The 22,588-nt window shown below is 37.3% G+C and overlaps 1 protein-coding gene across 4 annotated transcripts in view; it reads right to left on the bottom strand.

Moving 5' to 3' along the window:
- Positions 1 to 22,588, bottom strand: part of UTRN (utrophin) — a 389,350-nt gene that overhangs the window by 127,875 nt on the left and 238,887 nt on the right. For all 4 annotated transcript variants that reach the window (XM_081943506.1, XM_081943504.1, XM_081943503.1 and 1 more), the window contains one exon: positions 6,088 to 6,260. In XM_081943506.1, coding sequence (XP_081799632.1) covers positions 6,088 to 6,260 — 173 coding nt within the window. The remainder of the gene's footprint in view (positions 1 to 6,087; positions 6,261 to 22,588) is intronic.

Genomic DNA, 22,588 nt, shown 5'->3' with positions numbered 1-22,588 from the left:
GGCCCTCCAGAGCTCCATACCGGGATGGTACCCAGTGCTCCGGGCAAGCTCCGGTACGCCGGTATCGGGGCGTACCGCCTGCAACCCACCACTGCAGCACATACCAACAATGTTAAGCAGCAATTCTATTTCAGATGGTGTTTTTCCATATCAATTCAGATTGTCTATGTAAAAGAGATGGGATAACCTGACAGATGCTTTTGATGTTTGACAGCCATGGCCTGACTCAGTATTGCTGACTGAGGAATCAGTGCAATGACAAATAGTAGTAGTGATAGTGAACGTTCTTGAAAGAGTCATCTCTTGATAGACTACCAGTTTATCATTGAATGGTGTCTTTTATTGTGCCATTGATCTTTGTGCAAAGCTTCTGATGTCACTATTCCTAGGCTCTTGATTATCCAATCATGTGGCAGGGAATGACTCCTTATAATCAATTGAAGCTACTTTCATGTTGGTCTTCCTTCCCTTGAAGTTTTCCAAAAATCACCTTGTCAATTAGGAGTTGATCTTTTGTTCGTCTGCTGTTTCAGCAGTTTCTTTTTTGCTCAAGAGGAAAGAGTTTGTTTTCAACTAGATGGCTGTTGAACTGCATCAGTTATCAAATCAGTTAGCAAACTGAAAATTGTTGGTGAGCAGATACGTGGCCTATAGTTGCTGGTGCTGCTATATGGTTGGATCTTTCATAATCAGGTAAGTTTTGCCAGATGGTAGGTGAACTTCAATTTCACTTCCTTGCAATATGTTATTAAACTGCTTGGCAATGGTAATGAGTGAGTGTGTAGAGCAGTCAGATGTTTCAACCAAAAACCAATCTGTTCATCTTCATCTGATACGGACCAAATCTTGATCTTGCTTTTTCTTACCATTTCTGCTGTCATGACATTTTTTTTTCATTTCACTTCTTTTTTAATTCTTACCCACCTCCTTTATGCAAGTTGCATTCTTGTTGTATTTCTTTGGGCTGTCCCATAGCTGCCCCAATACTGCACTTCTTCTTTGTCAAGTGTTGACTTGTTTAGTGTTGTCTCTCCATTGATGCATTGGTAGAAATGTTTCCATTTGACTAAAATTGAGGTTCTGCATAGAGAATGCAATTCAAACTTGGTATCTGCTGATGTTATTATAGGAATTATGTACATCATACAATTACTTTTTATATTTATCTTGGCAAAAGAGCATCTGAAGAGCTGAAAATTGTGATGAAAACATCAGGCAAACACAAGTTCAACCATAAAACCATTTAAAATGTGATTGCAAACACCATTCGTAAGAATTACTCTTATTATCTCATCTGTATATTCTAACATTGAAATTAAGAGCCTGGCTGAAATAAATGACTGTAAAGCATCAAGAACCATTTATTCTTCCAAATGATGATTGATCTCCAAGAAATACTTGGGGAATGGGAGCATATATGGAGTAAAAGACTAAAATTTACAATGAATTATAATTTGAAAGAGAATTTTTATACGAGTATGTACTGTAGGTATTTAATATCTGACAAATTGTCAAAGAGATATGAGAGAATGCCAAATCTATGCTGGAAATGTAAACAATTTGAAAGCATGTTGGACATGTAAAAAAATTAAGACTTATTGAAATCAGATATGTATTTTAACTTAGAGAATTATTGAATGTACAACTGAAGCCAGAGGCTGTTCTTTTAGGTTTGATAGATAAAAATAGGGGGGGGGGGGAATACTTGGAACTTTATTATTTTATCTGGTAGCATCAGCAAGGCTTCTCTGTGAGCAGAGATGGAAGGACTCACATATACCCAAAATGGAAGAACAGATGATGAAATTAATGAAGTTGGCAGAAGTGGCACAATTGGCTGTTTTAATTAAAGAAAAAAATGTTTAGCTTGTTTCTACTTGGAACCCACTTTTGGGTTTTTTGCTTGAATCTGAAAGAAATAAAATTTTACTCTTAAGTTTTAATGACAAACACGTTTATGCTGATAGAAATACTATTTGTTAATGCTCATTCTAAGGTTTTTAATCTGTACTGAAGAAATTCAGAAGTCATATTTTCCCATAGCTTTTTTCTCTCTTTATGTCTGCACTCTCCTTGTCCCTTTTATCTTTTTTTAAAAAAAAATCCCTTTCCTTTGCTTTTTTGTGTTTTACATTTTTCTGAAATGTTTAATTTAATAAAAGTCTTATTTTAAAAAATTAATCCCCAAGAAGCACCAAGCTGTTCAACTGTTAGAGCTGGAATTTTGTCGCTCTCAGTTAATGTATTAGCATAAACCTCTCCCTTTGACAGAGAAGGTGTAGAGACACCAAGCATTAACAGTGCTTTCTTTAACTAACTCTACTACTCTTTCAACGTAAATAAAATACAAAATTCCATTAGCGTAAATATTCACATATCAGGGGTCAGAAACTTTATATCAGGGTATATTGCTATGGGTCATTATCAAACTTAGGTAATAAAGGGCAGACTACCTTGACATTATATTATTTACAAAAATGTCTCTGAAAATAAAATGAAATAAAAACATTTATCTGACATGCTTGCTAAGGTTAACTATTGGGCCTGGATGATTTAGAGATACATGCTGTCATAGGAGAATCTAAGCAAATATCCCAAATTCAGATCTTTGCTTCTGGGTGCAATTCATATTCCTGCCTCTACTAACCTGCCAGTTGCATCATAACCTGCAGCTGGTCTTTATAATCATTCATGAAGACCAACTGCTCCTATTGAACAAACTGCTTACAATTTTAATGCTGTTAAAATTAAGATTAAACTCTAATCCTGCAAAGCATGCTGATCACCATGTTTCTTTAACTTGTTCTTCTAACCTGTTCTCCATGCAACAGGTTTGGATTTATTCTGATGTTATGAGAAGTGAAATTACTATGATGCTATAAAAATTGATAAATCTTAGAGTTGCACACTTCTCGGAGGAACAGCAGAGATTATTCTTAGCTTCTAGCACTGAAAACTGAAATTCCAACCTCTTGAGGACCAAGAATATCAATCTGTTTAACTGATCTCTCTCTATTTAGGGGGAGACTAAGATGGCTTCTTGAGCATATGCTTTCTGCTTTATCTTCTGCGTACAGAATATGATCCCTAAATCAGGAAATTCTTTATTCAGAACAGTGTTTCTCAACCTTGGCGACTTTTAAGTCCTGTGGACTTCAACTTCCAGAATTCCCCAGCCAGCTGGGAGTTGAAGTCCACAGGACTTAAAGTCGCCAAGGTTGAGAAACACTGATTTAGAAGAAGGTTCTCATATCCAGAAGACATGGCCACATATTCGATATTAATGGAAGTTTTGCATATTTCATGCTATTTAAAGAGATAGAAAAGAAACCCTGATCTTTGCTTTCAATCTTATTACTTTTTTTGAGGGGGGTGCATTCAAGTCAGTTTGGACCTCTGATGATTGCACTGGCTAGTCCCTGCAGTTTTCTTGGCAAGGTTTCAGAAGTGGTTTGCCACTGTCTCCTTCCTGAGGCCAAGAGAGAGTGACTGGCCCAAGGAGATATAGCTGGCTTCATGTCTAAATTGGAACTAGAGCTACAGACTGTCTAGCTTGGTGCAGACATGAAATGCTATCACAGTGATGGCAAACCTTTTTTGGCTTGCGTGCCAAAAGCAGGGGGAGCGCAGGGGGATCGTGCGCGGGCGTGCCACACATGCGCACGCTTCCCCCCTCTGCATGCATGCACAACCAGCGTCACCCCCCCTCGTGCTTTTTTCGTGCTTTTTTCGCCCTCCTCAGCCTCCAGAGGTTTTCCAAGAGCCTAGGGAGGGCGAAAATAGCCCCCTGCCCCGCCCGAAGGCTTCAGGAGTTTCCCTGAAGCCTCCGGAAAACAAAAAACCAGCCCTATGGGCAAACTAGAAGTTCAGGAATGGACTTTCAGTTTGGCCGCAGTGCTGTTTTTTGCCCTCCGGAGGCTTGTTTGTTTTATGCTCCATTTAATCATGAATTGTTTGTTTAATCATCATCATGATGCTTTATTGTATTTTAGTGTCATCTCTTGGATTTTCCCTAGCAAACAGGTGAATGGGAAGCCTCTGGAGGGTGAAAAACAGCCTCACAAGAAAGCCGAAGTCAGCTGGCCAGCGCCTGCATGCACACTGAAGCTGACATGGTCACGCCTCACGTGCCCTAACAAATGGCTCCACGTGCCACCTGTGGCACCCGTGCCAAAGGTTCGCCATCATGGTGCTATCACCTTCACTATTGGTTTGAAACCGGGAGCACACACGCATGTGCAGATGATCTGTGATGACGTCTGGGCAGGTGGGCAGAACCTCCTGCTGCCACCACTACCAGATCGTCCAAACTGGGGTGAACTGGTAGAATACCACCTCTGTCTTAGTGCCTTAATCACTGTACCAAACTGGTTCTCTTATTGCCTGCAAGAATCACACAGCCAATAATGCAACACAGACTCACAGGCCATCCATGAAGCTTCCTTCATCCTTTACTTTGATGATCAGAATCACCTACAGGTCTGAGCCCCACAAGGCATTCCTCAGCCCAGGTTTCATTTTGTTGGGGATACAGATAAGCTATCAATCAATAACCAAAAAGGGCACCATCCATTCTAATGCTGGCAATCTGCAGGCAAAATGAATGAGCTCCTTTAAGATTGTTTTTCTCTTATCATTAGATAGTGAGATGTGCAGGTCATTTCACTGATGTATGGCAACTCTTTTAAAAGGAAGCTTGTCTGACTTAATAATTAGGCAGATAGCAGAAGCTGCATGCCCTTCTGGGACCCATGGTAGCTATTTACTATGAAAGCCATATGGAGTGCCATACAAAAAGAACAATGAAATATTCTGGGTTTATTTTTTATAACCATTCTATGCTAGTGTTTTTTCTAATGGATCCCTTTCACCTGTATACAGGTCGTCCTCAACTTATCACAGCTCATTTAGTGACCGTTCAAAGTTATAGCGGCACTAAAAAAGCAACTTGTGACCATTTGTCACACTGATGACCATTGCACCATCCCCATGGTCACATAATTTACATTTGGATGCTGCAACATGCCAATTGGTTCATATTTATGATGGCTGCAGCATCCCGGGGGTCAGGCAATCATCTGTTGCATCCTTCTGACAATCAAATTCAATGGGGAAGCCAGATTCACTTAACAACCATGTCACCGATTTAACAACTGCATTGATTCACTTAACAAACGTTGTAAGAAAAGTTGTAGAATGGGGCAAAACACACTTAACAAATTTCTCACTTGGCAACATAAATTCTGTGCTCAATTGTGGTAGTCCTCAATACAGGACTACCTGTAATATTATTTATTTGTCAAGATTCTATTCAGAGGAGGCCTCATGCGCCTGCTGATAGAGGTGAATGAGGCCTTCTACTCTGTACATCTATGTATTTGGGATTTGTCCAACTCAACTGCTATTAATGCTTCCTATGGAGCAGGATTTTAAAATTACCTTTCTGGATCAGATGATTGCCTATGTTAATGAAACTAAATGTTTCTTCTCTTTTCTATAGATTGCCCTATGAGAGCATGCTAAACAACAATGTTCTCAGCTTGATCTTCTTAATTGTGCTGAAATTAAAGGCCACACTAATTAGAGGCCTGGGCCTGAGGGACCTCACTCTGGGGAAAAGTCTCTTAAATTATGGTCCACAAATAATTTTAAAAATAGCTTGTAATTGCTGTAACACGCTGCACTTTTCTGCAGATACATAAAATATTGGAATTTTAAAAGTAGCATCTATTTTATTAAATGTTCCCCAGGCCTGCATAACAAAACAACCACAGGCCACACACAGCCACCAAGGAGACTTCTCAGTGTTTATTTTTTGAAAGCTAACTAATCCAGTGTCAACAAATGGCTCTGCAACTGGAATGATACAGCGCTGCCTAGTTTTTCGGGTCACTTCCAACCCAAAAGATAAATTGTTAAATGACTCCAACACCTCCAGATTTCACTAAGGCTTCTAGCTTCAGCATTACCAACACACCATAAGTTGCCAAACAAATGATTGACATGTCAGCGATTCTGACATGCAATTATTGATAGTGTATCAATGTTGTCCTTTTGCCTGTATGAGTTGTGCAGGTCTGATCTTACCTGATATTGGCTGATTTTGCTTTCAGATCATTCCAACGTTGGTTCATATCATCAATACGATGTTGTAACAGTGCAGCCTCCTCAGAATTCCCCAAGGCTTTTACCATCTTCTGCCGATTTCCATCAATGCTCTTGAAGATATCATTATGAGCATCAATTTCAGCCTGGATGTCCTAAGGGGGAAAAAGGCCAGCTAATAAATCCAGAGACAACTGATATTAGTCCTGTGCTCAGAAGAAGGAAATGAACAATTCAAAATCCTCACTGTCTAAATAAAAATGAGTATATCAAATTTACTACACTGAACCGATTTTAAAGAATGCATTTTTCCATTGTGATATGCTTCAGAAAATAAGTTATGCTCATTGTTAACTGTGGGTCACTAAGGCTTTGTTCTAAAGCTTTACTGTACTAAAAATAACATACCGTATATGCCAAGATGTCACTATGATTATTGTTATTTATATCAAGGACTACAAAAGTTTATATCAAGGATTATTTCAAGTACCACAACTTTCCTACTATGAAAGTCAGTAAAGACAAATCCTAGGTGACTGCAATCCTCCACAGAGCATAGTGAGCATCTAGAATCTTCCAGTGTCTTTAAAAAAAGATGGATTCCTCTTCTACTGCTACTTATGAAAAAAAAATAACTTGTTTAAACCAAACCCAGAGATGTGGACTTCAGATCTGCATCCAACATACAATGAGAGAAAAATACACTGCTGACATTCTTCTGTTATTTGGAAAAAAACAACTAGAAATGGTTGAAAGAATAAATCCCGGGTCTAAAAACACAGAACTGCATTCTTCAGAGATAAAAGTTTATAATCAGCAGTGGGTTTCACCATTTATTACCACCGGTTCGCCGCACACACACCCTTTCTGTGCATGCTCCTGTCCTTCCATGCATGCGCTTTGCTCATGCGCATGCCTTCCATGCATGCGCCCAGCCTCAAAAATGTGCCAAATAAGACAGCATAGAACCAGGGCAGGTGGGCTGGCCCACCTGTGATTTCTTGAAGCCATAACTTCATGAGAACTATTTTTCCCCCTACAGTCCTATATGCTGAAGAGCTTGAAAGCTTGAACATGATTTCATGATTTGAGTTGACTTAAATGAAGACATGGCCTTTATATTCCAGAAATATAATGGAAGCTAACTACAACCCTGATCCAGTATAGTATTCAAAATTAAGCACAATGTAATTGCTTTTCTGTGTTTTGGATTACCATACTATATTGTCTATATTTGCTCATATTTATGTAACACTGTGATGTATACAAAAATAACAATTGTCTTTGAAGCTTTATTGTTAGATCATGGAAATTGTATTCATTTATCAATTATATCCTGCAAAAGTTCAAGCAGCTCACATAGAGATCTGCCTTATTCATATCATTCCAATAATAACTCTATAAGGATTGGGATAAGAGTGAGTGACTAGCCCAAAGTCACTCAGCAAGCTTCTGGCTAAGGATAAATGTAAACCTTCTCCAGTTCTAGTTTAGCATTCTATCTTCAGTAATCATGACTGCAAATTCGAGATCAGAAGTGTATTTAATCGTCCAATGACATCCAAGGTATTGCATTTTCAAAACCAGGTTAGGATAATTCTAAATTTAATTTCATGTATAACGCTGAATAAAATCAATACTCAAGTATTTAATAATGTTGTTCCTAATATTAAAAAAATACACAATCCAAGACCTGGCCAACATGTGAAAGTTGCACTCAGGGCTTTGAAATGCTACATGCAATTCTCACCTCTAGAATGAGGAAGTTCTGACTTTCAAAACAGTGTTTAACTATACTTCCTAAAAATCTATACCAGCATAACCAGTGATAAAGAATGCTGGTAGTTGTAGATCAAGAAGATCTACATATCATCCCTGGAAGAACATATCATCCCTGCTCCAAAGAACGGAATTGCTCCTGAAACTACAAGCTATCCAAGAAGTTGGATAAATCCAGTTCTATGACTCCAAGGAATAGGGAAAGAGAAAGCTTTCATTTTTCATTGAAGAAACAAACAACATTGAAATATGACATCATTGTTATTGGGGAAGTCTTTCAATGTTTAGGAAAAGATGTTTAAAGAGAAACATACAAACCTGGAGAAAAACCATAGAGTTCCTATATATCTCCAAGGGATTATTCAGCAAAGTTTACTAGAGAAATCCTTATAATATGACAAACATGGTCTTTTTTCTTGAGAGAAAACAATCTGTCAGTCTTGACTTCCCTAAAGACCTGATTCTTCCCTATTTCTACTCAACATGTTTGGTTTTCCCAAGTGAGCTTTTACAAAAGAGCCCCAGAGAGCAGAACTGCATGAAGAAATTATTATTATTATTATTATTATTATTATTATTATTATTATTATTATTATTATTATTATTATTATTATTATTATTATTATTATTATTATTATTATTATTATTATTATTATTGCATCAACAGAAGTGTATCACAGCTGCCAGTTGTTTCGCCGGATTTGGCATTGATTACTAGTCGGGCCCCACCCAGGGGCCTAGGACGTCGTAACGTATTTTCGTAATATGTGTGCAGATCCAAGCAGTGCAGCCTTTTGCATTTGACTGATGGTGATTTTGTCAATTTTTAACTGTTTTAAATATAATTCCAGTGCTTTTGGAATAGCACCCAGTGTGCCGATTACCACTGGAATTACCACTGCTGGTTTGTGCCATAATCGTTGGATTTCGATTTTTAAGTCCTGGTATTTCGCTATTTATTCATATTCCTTCTCGGCGACCCTGCTATCACCTGGTATTGCGATGTCTATGATTGTAACCTTATTTTTCTCAACCAGTGTGATGTCTGGTGTATTATGCGCCAGTATTTTATCCGTTTGTATGTGAAAATCCCACAAGATCTTGACCATCTGACTCTCGACGACTTTTTCAGGCTTATGTTCCCACCAGTTTGTTGCTGTTTTAATATTATAATTTTTGCACAAATTCCAGTGGATCATTTGTGCCACTGAATTGTGCCACATTTTATAGTCAGTCTGCGCGATTTTTTTACAGCAGCTGAGTATGTGGTCAACAGTTTCATCAACTTCTTTGCAGAGTCTGCATTTGGCATCATCAGAGGATTTTTCGATTTTGGCCTTAATGGCATTTGTTCGGATAGCTTGTTCTTGCGCAGCCAGGATTAGTGACTCTGTTTCTTTCTTTAATGTACCTGCTGTTAACCGCCCCGAGTCCCTTTTTGGAAGAGGGGGCGGTTTAGAAATCTAAAGAAATAAATAAATAAATAAAATAAACCATAACCAATTTTTTTTACTGTCCAATTTATCTTTTATTTTTTCCAGAAATTGGCCATGCAATGCTTTGTTCTGCCAACTCTCCATTCTTAATTTTATCACATCTTTTTTGTATTCTTGTTTCGTCTGTTGGGCCTTCAATAGATTTTTGTTCTTTACTTCGATTAATAGATGTTCTTGACTTTCTTTTAAATAATCAGCCAGTGCATGTTTTTCTTCTTCAACTATTTGCTTCACTTGTAATAATCCTCTGCCACCTGATTTTCGGGGCAGGTATAGTCTATCAGTGTCACCACGTGGATGTAAACTGTAGTGCATTGTCATTAGTTTCCTGGTTTTTCGGTCCAAAATGTCCAAATCAGTTTGTGTCCGGTTAACTATACCAGCTGTGTATCTTATAACTGGTATTACCCAGGTATTTATGACCTTGATTGTATTTCCACCATTTAATTTAGATTTCAAAATTTTCCTAACTCTGTTGGTGTACTGTCTCCTGACAATAGTTTTTACTTCTCCATGTTTGATGTTATCCAACTGCAAAATGCCTAAGTATTTGTAGGCTTCATTTTCATTGCATTTAATTAGTTGGCCATTGGGCATTTCAATTCCCTCACACATAGTGATTTTGCCCCTTTATTATTATTATTATTATTATTATTATTATTATTATTATTATTATTATTATTATTATTATTATTATTATTATTATTATTATTATTATTATTATTATTATTATTATACACCCAACAGGCATTTAAAAATTCAGTGACTGTTCCTATTCATTTGGGATATTATGAAATGTATCATCATCCTCAATGAGGAAAACAAAATAAATGAAATATGAGATAACTGACAAACATCAAATGCTAAATCAAAATTATGGACTAAAATAAAATTTGGATTATTAATTTTTTACAGAATCGGGAAAATAATTCTGGTCTCATTTGAACAATCCAAGATATTTCTGCTGTAGAAAATAAACTTTGTAATTGGAAGGGAATAAGTTAATGTCTATATTAAAATATCCTGTTGAACATGTGTGGAATACTATACTGCATGTAGTTCTGATTACCACATCTAAAAAGGATATTGTAGAGCTAGAAAGGAACAACTAAAATGATAGGTTAGATCAAAATACTTTCCTTATATGAAAGATAATTGATCTTTTTAAAAGTGAAAACAGGTATGGGAAGAACCAAAAAAAAGTATATAAAGTCATGGATAGTATGCAATGTGTCTCTAGAGAAAAATTCTTATTTCATACAATATTAAAATTCAGAATAATCAATTAAATATCAGTGTGAAGAGACTGAGGAACAATAAAAGGAAGTATCTCTTTACACAATGCATAAATTTATCTGTGAAATTTGGTACCAAATTTGGTGATGGACATCATTTTATATAGTTCTGAAGAAGACATATCATATCCATAGTGATCAGGTGACATTTCAGAATTTTTGATAAATATTCAGAACAGATTGAAATGACTCATGTATCAGTCATATAAATGCAGCTGTAAAAACGTTTCTTGTTATCCCTTGAAAAATGAGGCAGAAGCAGGTACAAGCAATACTGCTCCAATATTTCAAACAATATGCATTTTTGCTTCTCATCACAAGGTAAGTAGGAAAGCAGTAATATTACATAATTGTTTTTGTTTTATTTTTTCAATGCCTACTTATCTAGCAGAGATTCTGTTTATATCAGTGTATTTCTCTACAGTATGGATTATTAATTTTTTTAAAAAAAAAACTAATTCTATCATAACATTGATTTTATGCAGTTATTACTATTTACACTGCAGCCATCTCTTTCATAATGCCTAATAGGAAAATAAAATAAAACTATTTCAGAAAACAAGCAGTCTTTTATTCTCAGTAGTACGACAGGAAAAGGCTCCAAGTCACGATGGGACCATAATTTATAAATACATTGTGGTGTTCAACCAACAAGACTTTTTTTAAAAACAAAAATGGAGAGAAACTTAGAAATCATTTTGTGAAAGGCTATAAATTGGAAGAATGACTCATACTGTCTATATCAGTGTTTCTCAAACTTGGCGACTTTAAGTCCTGTGGACTTCAACTCCCAGAATCCCCCAGCCAGCATAGCTGGCTGGGGAATTCTGGGAGTTGAAGTCCACAGGACTTAAAGTCGCCAAGTTTGAGAAACACTGGTCTATATGATATGATTTTTTTTTATTGGAGTGCAATTTATAAAACCTGCATAAACCATATAGGCACTCTATAGTTTATAACAGATTATAGTTCACATCATAGAGAGGTTTTGAAAAACTGTAGGCAGAAGATGGTAGGGGAAGAGGACAGGAATCTAACCAACTCTGATACTCCTCAAAAAATAAGTACATTTGCTATTTTACTTTTGAAAAATTAAATATAACAGCTATATTGAAAAGTTGCAGTTCCATCGTATTTTTCTGCTTTGTTTTATTTTGTATCTAACACACCATACATATAATGTACCAGTGGTGGGTTCCGGATCCCGTTCCAACCAGTATGGTTTGAGAACCGGGCTTTGTGGCGTCCACATGGGCGCGCACACACACACACACACAGTGCATGCATGCGTCTTAGTGCGCACATGCATCCTAGCGCCTCCGCTAGCCTCCACAATGCGCCACCTGCTTGCGGAGCATCGCACAGGCGCTGTACGTGCCATGCACATGTGTGGAAGCCTTAAAAGACAGGTAAGGAGGTCAGGCAGGTGGGCCCTCTGGAGCACCCTACCGGAACGTTATCCGGTGCTCCAGGTAGGCTCCAGTACGCCCGTACCTGGGTGTACCGCCTGCAACCCACCACTGTAATGTACCCAAGAAGCATAAAAATTATTTTAAAAAAACAAATCATGGAACATAATATAGTTACAAAATGAAACAATGCCAACCACTGTTATCAGTTAAAAATTCCATTCCATTCCATTAGATTCAGACATGTAAAAAATTAAAGGAAAACCTGGCCTTTCAACAGTTATCTGGTTTTCGATGGGGAGGCAGGCTTTTAAAGGGACCAGCACCATTTTAAGGTTTTGCCTTTTCTGCTATCCAAATTGTATAAAATTGCTTGAAGATCAAGCAAGATGAATGTTAGAATTCAATTAGAAACAATACACAATTTATTTTCTTTAATGCACTGTGATCAGAATTGCCTGACTGTGTTTTGTGCGCATCTCTGCAGGAGATGCTAGGCTGAAGAAATGACTTCAAAAGTAATTATTCATTTTGTCTTCTTTTCTCCTTTCTCCTTTTGTCCCTTTTTATTTCCACCTATTCTTTGGCCTTGATATACATAATAAAAACTTGAAAAGAAAGGAGAGATACAGAGACAGACAGAGAGAAAGAGAGACAGACAGACAGACAGACAGACAGACAGATAGATAGATAGATAGATAAAGGAGAAAATACTCATTCTGAGAAAGGTCTCAGCCTTTTATACCTAACTTCCAATTCAGTCAAGTTTTGAAGGAAGGGGAACTACCACTTGTCTTTCCCTCATACGCTGGTGTCACAGAAGGGGTAAACTGGCTAGTGGCAGCAATTGTTCAGAGTTGGCTCTACTGATGGTTGTAGGTGTTAAGATCTCTTTGTGGCAGCCAGTAGGGCCCAATCTACTACATCCTAGGCCACAGAGTCAAGCAATCTGCATATTGCTATGGAAAATGGCCTACCTAGCGTCAAATCAAAGTAAACTGTGATAATATTTTAACTCCCAAAAAGATGTTTTATCTTTTTCTCTTTCTTTCCAGATAGCCTTTGGCTTACAACAATGGTTCCAATTTATAATGGTTTTTTTTTGGGGGGGGGGAGTGATTTACGGCCTGTTCTTACTTAATACCATTGTACTATCCCTGAAGTCATGTGGCTGAAATTCGGGTGCTTGGCAACCAGCTTGCACTTATGACTAGCTGTAGCATCCTGCAGTTACATGATTGTAATTTGCAACCTTCCCAGCTGATGAAAATTGGGAAAACTAGATTCACTTAATTACCATGTGATTTGCTTATCAACCATGATAAAAAATGGTTGCAAAATTGGGTCTGGTCAATTGAGGACTTGCTTTACAACTGCAGTACCTTATGATGGGAATTCTGGTTGCAACTGTGGTCATAAGTTGAGGATTCCCCTCTTTATCTCAAATCCTTAAAATATCTTAAGACTTAAACCAGGTTCATTAGCCATTTGATTTTAACTAGAAAAGGTACAGGGAATCTGTTCTGTCCCATGATTCCAATGAATATGCAGACACAGGCTTGGCTGTCTGCCACAACTAATTACATAGATAAAGCCACCCCTTAGCTAGGAGCCTAGAAAGCTATCTTCAAGAACCAAGATTAAACTTACGGAATCCTTTCTCAACGGCTAGTAAAATGGAATGTTGTTTCCTGCAAAGATTCCCCTCCCGTCGCTCCACCTATAAACTCTTTGGGAGGGGTCACAGCCTTAGCCAGCTGTCCTTACTTCCTTCTATGACGTCGTCTCCACAGCTGTTCCTTTCTCTTCTCAGCTCTACCTACACACACATCAGGGACAACCTCCCTCTGTTCCTCCTCACTGCTCCCTGACTCAGATGCCACCTGGTGGCCAACAGGCCTGCTCTGACTCCAAACACCCTCCAGAGTCTTCCTCATCCTCCAGAGCAGTCCCATAATGGTCTGAGCTGTCAGAGTCCACCAACAGCTCAGCCGGCCGCAGCTGGGCCACAACAGAATCAATGCAAATTATGTCTGTAACATCCAGCCATCTAGCTAGTTTCTAACCTTATATAAAGCCACATGCATAGAATTCAAAGACAGATCAACTCATTAAAATACCAGCAAGCCAGAGAAGTTGCTAGAGTTCATTATTTTTGTCAGGATGGTGAAGCTACGTCTGAAGTCTTCCACAGCTAAGTCTGAAAATATAAACAGCGCTCCGGCAGGAGCAGAGGGACTATCAACAGAATTGCATCAGTAACTAGATGTAAGCCTTTTATCATCTGAGACAGCAAACAACATTTCATGATACATGCCTCTCCCCAGCTAGTCTTTTATGTTCCCTGGACTATGCTACATTTTCATTTTGGCCTCAATGTTAACACTTCACTGCTTCTTTTGATTTCTGCATAGGTACTTTGCTTCGTTGGTGTAAAGAACATGCAGACCACATGGACACAACTATGTTGACATTTTATATGGAATTCCTGCTCTGTCTTGGAACATTAAACACAATTCCTTTCCTTTCTGTCAATTCTTCAGATTATTTCTTGCCAGTATTTAAGTTGTTGCTATCCCCAATCCAAACGTAAGACTATCTCTGTTGCATTTTGTCAGGAGATGCAGCAGTTAAATTTTCCAGTTGATCTCAATGCCAGATAGTGCCTATAACCCAAATTCTAAGAAAGTAACATGAAAAGAATTCTTTTGAAGAACCAACAGAATAAGCAGGAATAGAATTCCAATTATTTTCTGAAAATTGTTTGTCAGAGCAAATACCTTATTGGCTAAAGTAATATCAAAGCAAATCTTGGAACAGAGAAACTATCCGAATAGTTGCTTCTTCGTTTATTTCCTTCTTCTATATTTTGTCTTCTATAATGTGAACTTTATACATTTTTTTACACTTATTGGAAATAAATGCACAAATATACCATTATTTTCACAGAACCGAACAGAGTCAGAAAACTTTCAAACAGAAAATTTTTGAAATCTTCAGTATACTACCCAGATACTGATGAGATAGCTAAAGCTATAGTACACTGATTAGAGAGTAATAGCAAGCTGAGAGAAAGGGGAAAAGAAAACTTCAAGTTGAACTTTTGTATAATAAAGGATGAATATAAAAGGCTTGCAGTCTGCCCAACTTTATTCTTATTTATTCATATATTTGTTTTAAATACTTTCTCTCTAGTGAATACCAACACCCCCATCAGAACATAACATTGGACATATAAGTCAACATTAATATTAATTGATAAACTTTAATACGTATTAAAAACATGGTATAAGAGATGCTTTTTACAGATTTTCTAGAGGAAAATAAAAGGCACACAGAAATTCCAAAAGAAAATAATCTAGGAGCAACATAGCACACAACCCTTTGCATTCCAGCTGATAACCAACCTACTTCTTGCTTTTAGCTTCTCAGTAAACCAAGGGGCTAACACAGGAAGTTTTTAAGGAGATATTGGATAACCATTTGTCTGAAGTGGTGTAGGGTTTCCTGCCTAAGCAGGGGGTTGGACCAGAAGATCTCCTAGGTCCCTTCCAACTCTTATTATTCTATTCCATTTCATTCCATTCCATTCTATTTGGCTCTTCTAGAAAGAAAAAGATTCTTAAGAACCATAATGTCAACCATTCTCACTTAGACCAGGCAAGTCAAACTGCCAGCCCACAGGCCGGATGGGTCACAAGCAGGCCACGCCCACTGAAGCTCCATGAACGGAGAAAATGTCACAAAACATCATGTGACAACGTGATGCCGCAAGTTTGACACCCATGACTTAGACTGTTTTAACCATTTCTCCATCCCTACCAAGGCTTATACCAGCTGTCAGTTTAAAACTAATAATGGAATTATCTATTTTTGACAACAGTGTCATACCAGGCTCTTCTGCATTCAAAACTCCATCTTACTTGAACAGAATATTAAATCCAATAATATATTAAATCAAACTTATGCCCTGCTGTATGTATGGGGCCAGATACTAGTTGGGACCTCCATGATCTTGATAAAGGATTTAAAGTCATTCCTGATTTGGTTACCTCACTGTGGACAATGAAATCCCCCAAGGCAAGAACTTAGGATAATCTAATGTCATGTTTGAGATCACTCTGGCTAGCTCAGGAAGTTAAATATAAAGCCCAAAGGTGTTTTTTTCTAAACGGCAACTAGACTTCCTTGGTTTGTACCTTGAAAATGTTTCACTTCTTATCCAAGAAGCTTCTTCAGTTCTAGTTCTTCAAAATTAGAATTCAGCTTGGTTTTTCAGAATTGAACAAGCTTCTTGGATAGAAGCGAAATGTTTTCAAAGGAAAAAACCAAGTAAGTCAAGTTGCCTTTTGGAAATAAAGCACCTTTGGACAACCTGGATGATTGAGAATCTCCATGGATATGTAAGCATTTACATATTTAAATGTTTAATAAACGTTTATTAATTTTATTAAATGTTTTAAATTAATGAAAAGTTAAATAAACATTTAAATATTTAAACACAAACATTTAAATATAAATGTGACAATACACTAATAGCATTTCTTCACTATCATGATTTATTAGCATATGCGTATACTTTTGGATGGAATATCTGATCAAAAAGTTGAAACTCCTATAGAATACAACTGCTCCCTCCACATAGGCATTTAGGAGAGATGATTTTTGGTTGATTAATTATGTGCCATCAAGTTATTTTTGACTCCTAGCAATCACACAGTTTTCCTCCATTATGCCTTATTCCTAACTTGTTCTTCCAAGTCTCCCAACAGTGCACAGCTGTAAATGAGTCCATCCACTTTGTTGATGGCTGTCTTTTTCTTCTTTTTTCCTTCCTCCTTTCCCTAGAGCCTTTTCTAGAGAGCTGGGCCTCTGTATAATGTGTCCGAAGTAGGATAATTTTAGGCTGATTATCTGTGCCTTGAATGAAAACTCTGGGACTTACTAATGCAGAATTGGATAGATGTCTTACCAGCAACTGGTTTCATATTAAAGAACAAGAATTTAAGGTTGGAAGAACCATTAGTGGTTGTTGCCTTAAAGGGTGAAAACCAACCATTGCTCTGCCCTCCCTTCCCTATGAAACAAGCATACCAGATCTTTCCTATCCATTACGTCTTCAGTGTTCACTTTGGACCATTTTTCATTCTACAATGTCCTCCTTTTTGTGATGTATCTTTTAAAAATAAGATATAATCAATCACTGTCCAAAATCCTATCCTGCCAGAGTCTCCTGCTAACTAAATTAAAAATGGGGTAGACAGTGGTAAGATTCAGCCAGTTCGCACCTATTCGGGAGAACCAGTTGTTAACTTTCTAAGCAATTCGGAGAACCGGTTGTTGGAAGAAATCTAATTTTGTTTTTTTCCACTTTACAGAGCTAATCCTGTAAGGAAGACAGGAAGGAAATATTCTGGTGTTGTTTCTAGCCTAATCTTTATTGTCCTGCTTACAGAAACTGCCTCTCTGGTTAACCTTTACTACATTGTAACGGCTAAAGTGAAGCACCCATTGACGTGAGTGACATTGAGTTGACCATGCCCACCCAGTCACATGACCACCAAGTCCTGCACTACCCAGCTGGTCATTAGGGCAGAGAACCAGTTGTTAAATTATTTGAATCCCACCACTGGGGATAGGTACCCCTAGCCCCAAGGTTTCTCAAAGTGGTAACCCCTTTTCCATTTGATCTTTTGGGAGTCACCCAATGTTGGTATTCCTTTTAATGCCCAGTCCAAGGAAGCTAATACAACAGAAGCCATATGACCTCTGTGAAAAGACACAATTTTAAAGCCCGATCTTGCAAGGAAACTGTTTTTACAAGTAGCAAAGAAGAAGGATAGGGAACTAAACAACACAGAGAACTTTCTTCATTACGGTTCATCTGTCTAATACCCAGAGTGGTACCCGTGTGACAAATATAAATACACCAGAATGACTTATTTATGGAAATGGACTCATCTAGTTTTGTATTTCTAAAAGATCGTTACTGGTAGGTGCCTTAGTTAAATGACTGGAAGAAAATAAATAGTGAGAGTTGCACAATTGCATCAACTTTACTTGTATATTCATTTAATCAATGCCCCAGTTCATAAAGCATATGCCAAAGGGGACATAATTTTGCAATAAAGAGAAAACACGAAATAAAAAACTGCAGGAAATGGTGCATACACCAATTCAAAAATTAATTTTAATTAAATCCAAAGAACTATGGAATAGAATACTTATAGAACGATGAAGAGAAGGCAACCAAACAAATTCATTTGCCAAAATTTAACAAGATACCTTTAACAGACAGATAAGCACAGAAAGCAGATAAAAATAAAGACCTTAAAACAATCGATCATTTTAAGGCTAACTTTGTATGTGGGGCACTGGGGAACAATCCATTTTACCTTTTTGCCTGCAAGTGAATTTTTTTTTTTAATGGGATGCTCTTTTCAAAGAAGCTGAAAGAACACTTTCCAGAAAACAATCACAATCGAATGGAACTGCTTTCTTCCAGACAGCTGTAATCAGAAGAATCTACATTTGGTCACTGCTAACAGGGACTTGCTGTCAACGATTTTTTTAAAAAAAAAAACTTTAGCTTTTGTAGGGCAAGCCAGACAGCTTGCTGCACTTTGAATTGAATACTTTAGTTACAGTTCCTGCTATAAATCAACTCCAATTTCACCTCACAATGTCAAATTATCCAGCTTCCAGTGTAGCAGGAGGAAGAGCACAAATGGCCAGTTTGCACTCAAAAGGGAGTAAGGGAGAAATGAATTATAACAGAACAGAGGATCCAGTTCAAAACACAGTTATGATTTTCAAATTGGTCATGCATCTCTGGGTATCACTGTAAACTTCTCTGGGGATATGTTCAGTAGTAACACATTTATTTCCACGTAACTTTTTTGTGAATCACTATGATAATATGGAGGATTTTTTTCAGATTTTTTTAATCTCACACCTTTTTCATTTTTTATCAAGACAGTAAGTATATCTAATACTCCTTCCTCAGCCCATTTTTCCCATAACAACAACAATCCTGAGAAGTGAATTGGTCTGAGAAAGAGATATATATTACATATACCTACTGAAATTCATACACACATATATACACACACATGTATAAGAGAGAAATAAATATGTAGAACCTGAAGCAAGTGAAAATTACAAATAAATTATTACCTTTCACAAAGAAATGGGGATTGAGTGTGACACAGTCTTGGAGTAATCTGCTGAAATAACACATTCCCGTGTGATAAGATGCTTAGTCAAAGTTTAATCCACAAGCTAAATATTAAATTCATCATGAATTGTAGCTCAACTGTTTTGTGATGAAATCTGCTTTTATAATTCCTGTGCTGTAACTGCTGGTACATTAAGAACATCTATCAAGCAAAAAGGAATAAAATTCTAAAAACAAAGAAAAGAGAGTCACCCAAATGGTATACAGATTATTGAATCTGAGGGGCTAGATTTTTTTTAAGGTTCCAGTTTCATAAGAGTGTAACACAAAGTTACCTTCCCTAAGGATATTTGCCTAACACAACTGGATCTAGGAAGTTGGGTCTCATTAAGGAATGGGAATGGCTCCAGCCCATTTAAATAGGCAGTGATCAGAATGTCCTTAAAGAAAGCAAACATGGACACAGACGATGAAAAAAGCTAAAGATCAATAGTCAGTACCCCATCTCTATAAGGGAAAGAGTCTTTTCTTGACCACACACCATTTATAGAATGGTAGGGTAGAATGTAATAGAATAGAATAGAATAGAATAGAATGGAATGGAATGGAATGGAATGGAATGGAATGGAATGGAATGGAATGGAATGGAATGGAATGGAATGGAATGGAATGGAATGGAATGGAATAGAATAGAATAGAATAGAATAGAATAGAATAGAATAGAATAGAATCTTTATTTTCACTTTGAATGTACACTAATTGGCATACATTAAAATGATATTTCATTGCATACAGCTTTCAAAGGGTCTCCACCTCCAATATACACTACATAAACATGACAAAATAAATAAATACATACATACATACAAAATGTATGCATATACCCACATATACAGCATATCACAGAAGTGAGTACATTGTATTTAAGTATATCTTGCCAGCAGTTTAGACATTAATGGCTGTATGTTGTGTTATTTTTAGGTATTATATGACATAAAGAAACAACACAGTCTAGTTCGGATGTATACATGTACATGGTGAGAAAAACGAATCTTGCGAGTTTACCAGATGGATGGCATAAGGAACAAAACTGTTACAGAATTTGGTAGTCCTGCTAGAAATACTTCGAAGCCTCCTACCAGACGGGAGCAACAGAAACAGATTGGCAGCTACATTAGTGTTTTACCTACAGATGAAGCTGTTTTTATTTTTCCCAGTTTTTAATCCTATTTTCGGGGTACTTTAATTTAATTAATATTGTTTTAAAAATAATGTGATACTGTTTAAGTTGCTCCATGCCAACTATTTTCTTAAGTTTATAGTGCCTATGATCATCTATTCTGAACAACGTTTATCGCATTTCCTATAGGCAATGAAGACTATTTGCTACACTTGTAAAACACTACTGTTAAGAACTCAACATATTTTAACACCACATTTGAATATATATATGCATGTGTTTGAAGTGTTCAGAAGTTCTTTTACCTCTATTCAAGCCAAACCATCAAACAGTATTTTCAGAACATATTTCTCAAATGCCAGCAGCATCTTTGTCATAATCTTTGATTGATCTAGCATCAAAGACTGAAAACAATGCCTCTTAAAGAGAGCATTATTTAACAGGAGTTTCTGTAACATTTTTACACGTATGCATTTTTTTTTAATGAAATGGAATATTTCATGAAAATTTTAAACTACCTGATAAGGTTTACATTCAAGCTTTTGCAGTGGTAGAAGCTTAACTGATTGTGCATTCCCTTATCATATTTGATAAACAAGTCTGTCCAAATCCAGATCAATATCTAAACTGATAGACTAAATGGGTGAAACAGTTTCCCTCTAAGCATACTCTCTCATTGCCTGTAGTTCATGATATTCCTTGAGGCAATGAAGGATCAGTAAATCAAATATGTATGGAACCAGTTCAGGCCAGCAGCTGTAATTGCCTCTATAATTTATGATGGATGCTCCTTCAAAAATGTTACAGCTTTTATCAAAATAAATGACATAAGAGTGAAATGTATGGCTTGACATGAAGTTAATGTAGAACTGACATTTTCTCATAAAAATAGAGGCTGCTATTAGATATAGAATTCTGGTTTCTATACACACTTCAGTGATATATAGGAGCACTCAGATAGATAGAAAAAATAGATAGATAGATAGATAGATAGATAGATAGATAGATAGATAGATATACAGATACACACACACACACACACACACATACACACACACACACACACACATACATCAGTGGTGGGCTCCGGATTCCATTCCAACCAGTACGGTTGGAACGGCCCCGGCGTCACCCTCATGCACGCGCGTAGCTGGAAATTATGCTTATGCAAGCCTCCGTGACACTCCAGCTGCTCAGCGGAGCATCGCGCAGGCACTGTACTCGCTGTGCGTGGAAGCGCCGACAGCTTTAAAACACAGTAAGGAGCGCGGGCAAGCGGGTGGGCTCTCCGGAGCACCGTACCGGAATGGTAACCGGTGCTCCAGGCTGGCTCCGGTATGCCCATACCACGGCATACCACCTGCAAACCACCACTCACACACACACACACACACACACACACACACACTCAAAATGCCTGCTGATTCCAATGTAGAGGTCTGAGTCAATTTCAAGCTCATCAGCAAACGTTAATAGAAATGAGATTTTAAAACTGCATTTAAAAGGGGGGCAGGGGAAGAAAAATTGACTTGGTCATCCTGAAAAGGTATAGGTCTCTTGGGGTCATCAATTTGATGGTCCCTAACAAACAATACAATGAAGCAGGAATGCAGAAAATGCTTTAGATAATCTGATCCCAAACTTCTGAAGACTTTAAGATAAAAGCCATAAGAGTGTACAGGGAACCTGCTCAGTTCATACAAATCAAAAATATATGAGGGGAAGTGAATCAGGGCTATAATGAGGGGAATGTTAAAAACTGTTCTCAGTCCAGATGGGACAACTGAGAACAGGGACAGAAAGTGAGTGCTTTGCTATCTTTGCATCTAAAATAATAGTTCAACTTTCAGCTGTAACTAATAAAAAATACTCCTCTTCCGATGTAATCTATTCTTCCATTGATATCAGAAACCAGGAAATATTCACATCAGCATATCTGATCTTTCAGGGATGTAATGTAACTGTATCTTTTAGCCAATTTAGTCTATTAGATAAGGCATCAGGCTTATCCACTAGAAGATTGTGAGTTCAAGTCCTGCCTTAGCCATGAAAGCCAGTTGGGTGTCTTTGGGTTAGTCACTCTCTCTTAGTCCAACTCACCTTACAGTGTTGTTGTTGTTATAAGGAAAATAGGAGGAGGGAGGTGT

Source organism: Natrix helvetica (assembly GCF_964273705.1).
Source record: "Natrix helvetica genome assembly, chromosome: 2".
In the NCBI taxonomy this organism is placed as follows: domain Eukaryota; kingdom Metazoa; phylum Chordata; class Lepidosauria; order Squamata; family Natricidae; genus Natrix; species Natrix helvetica.
The sequence above is the reverse complement of the archived record's forward strand: the minus strand, read 5'-3'. Positions and strand labels throughout refer to the sequence as shown.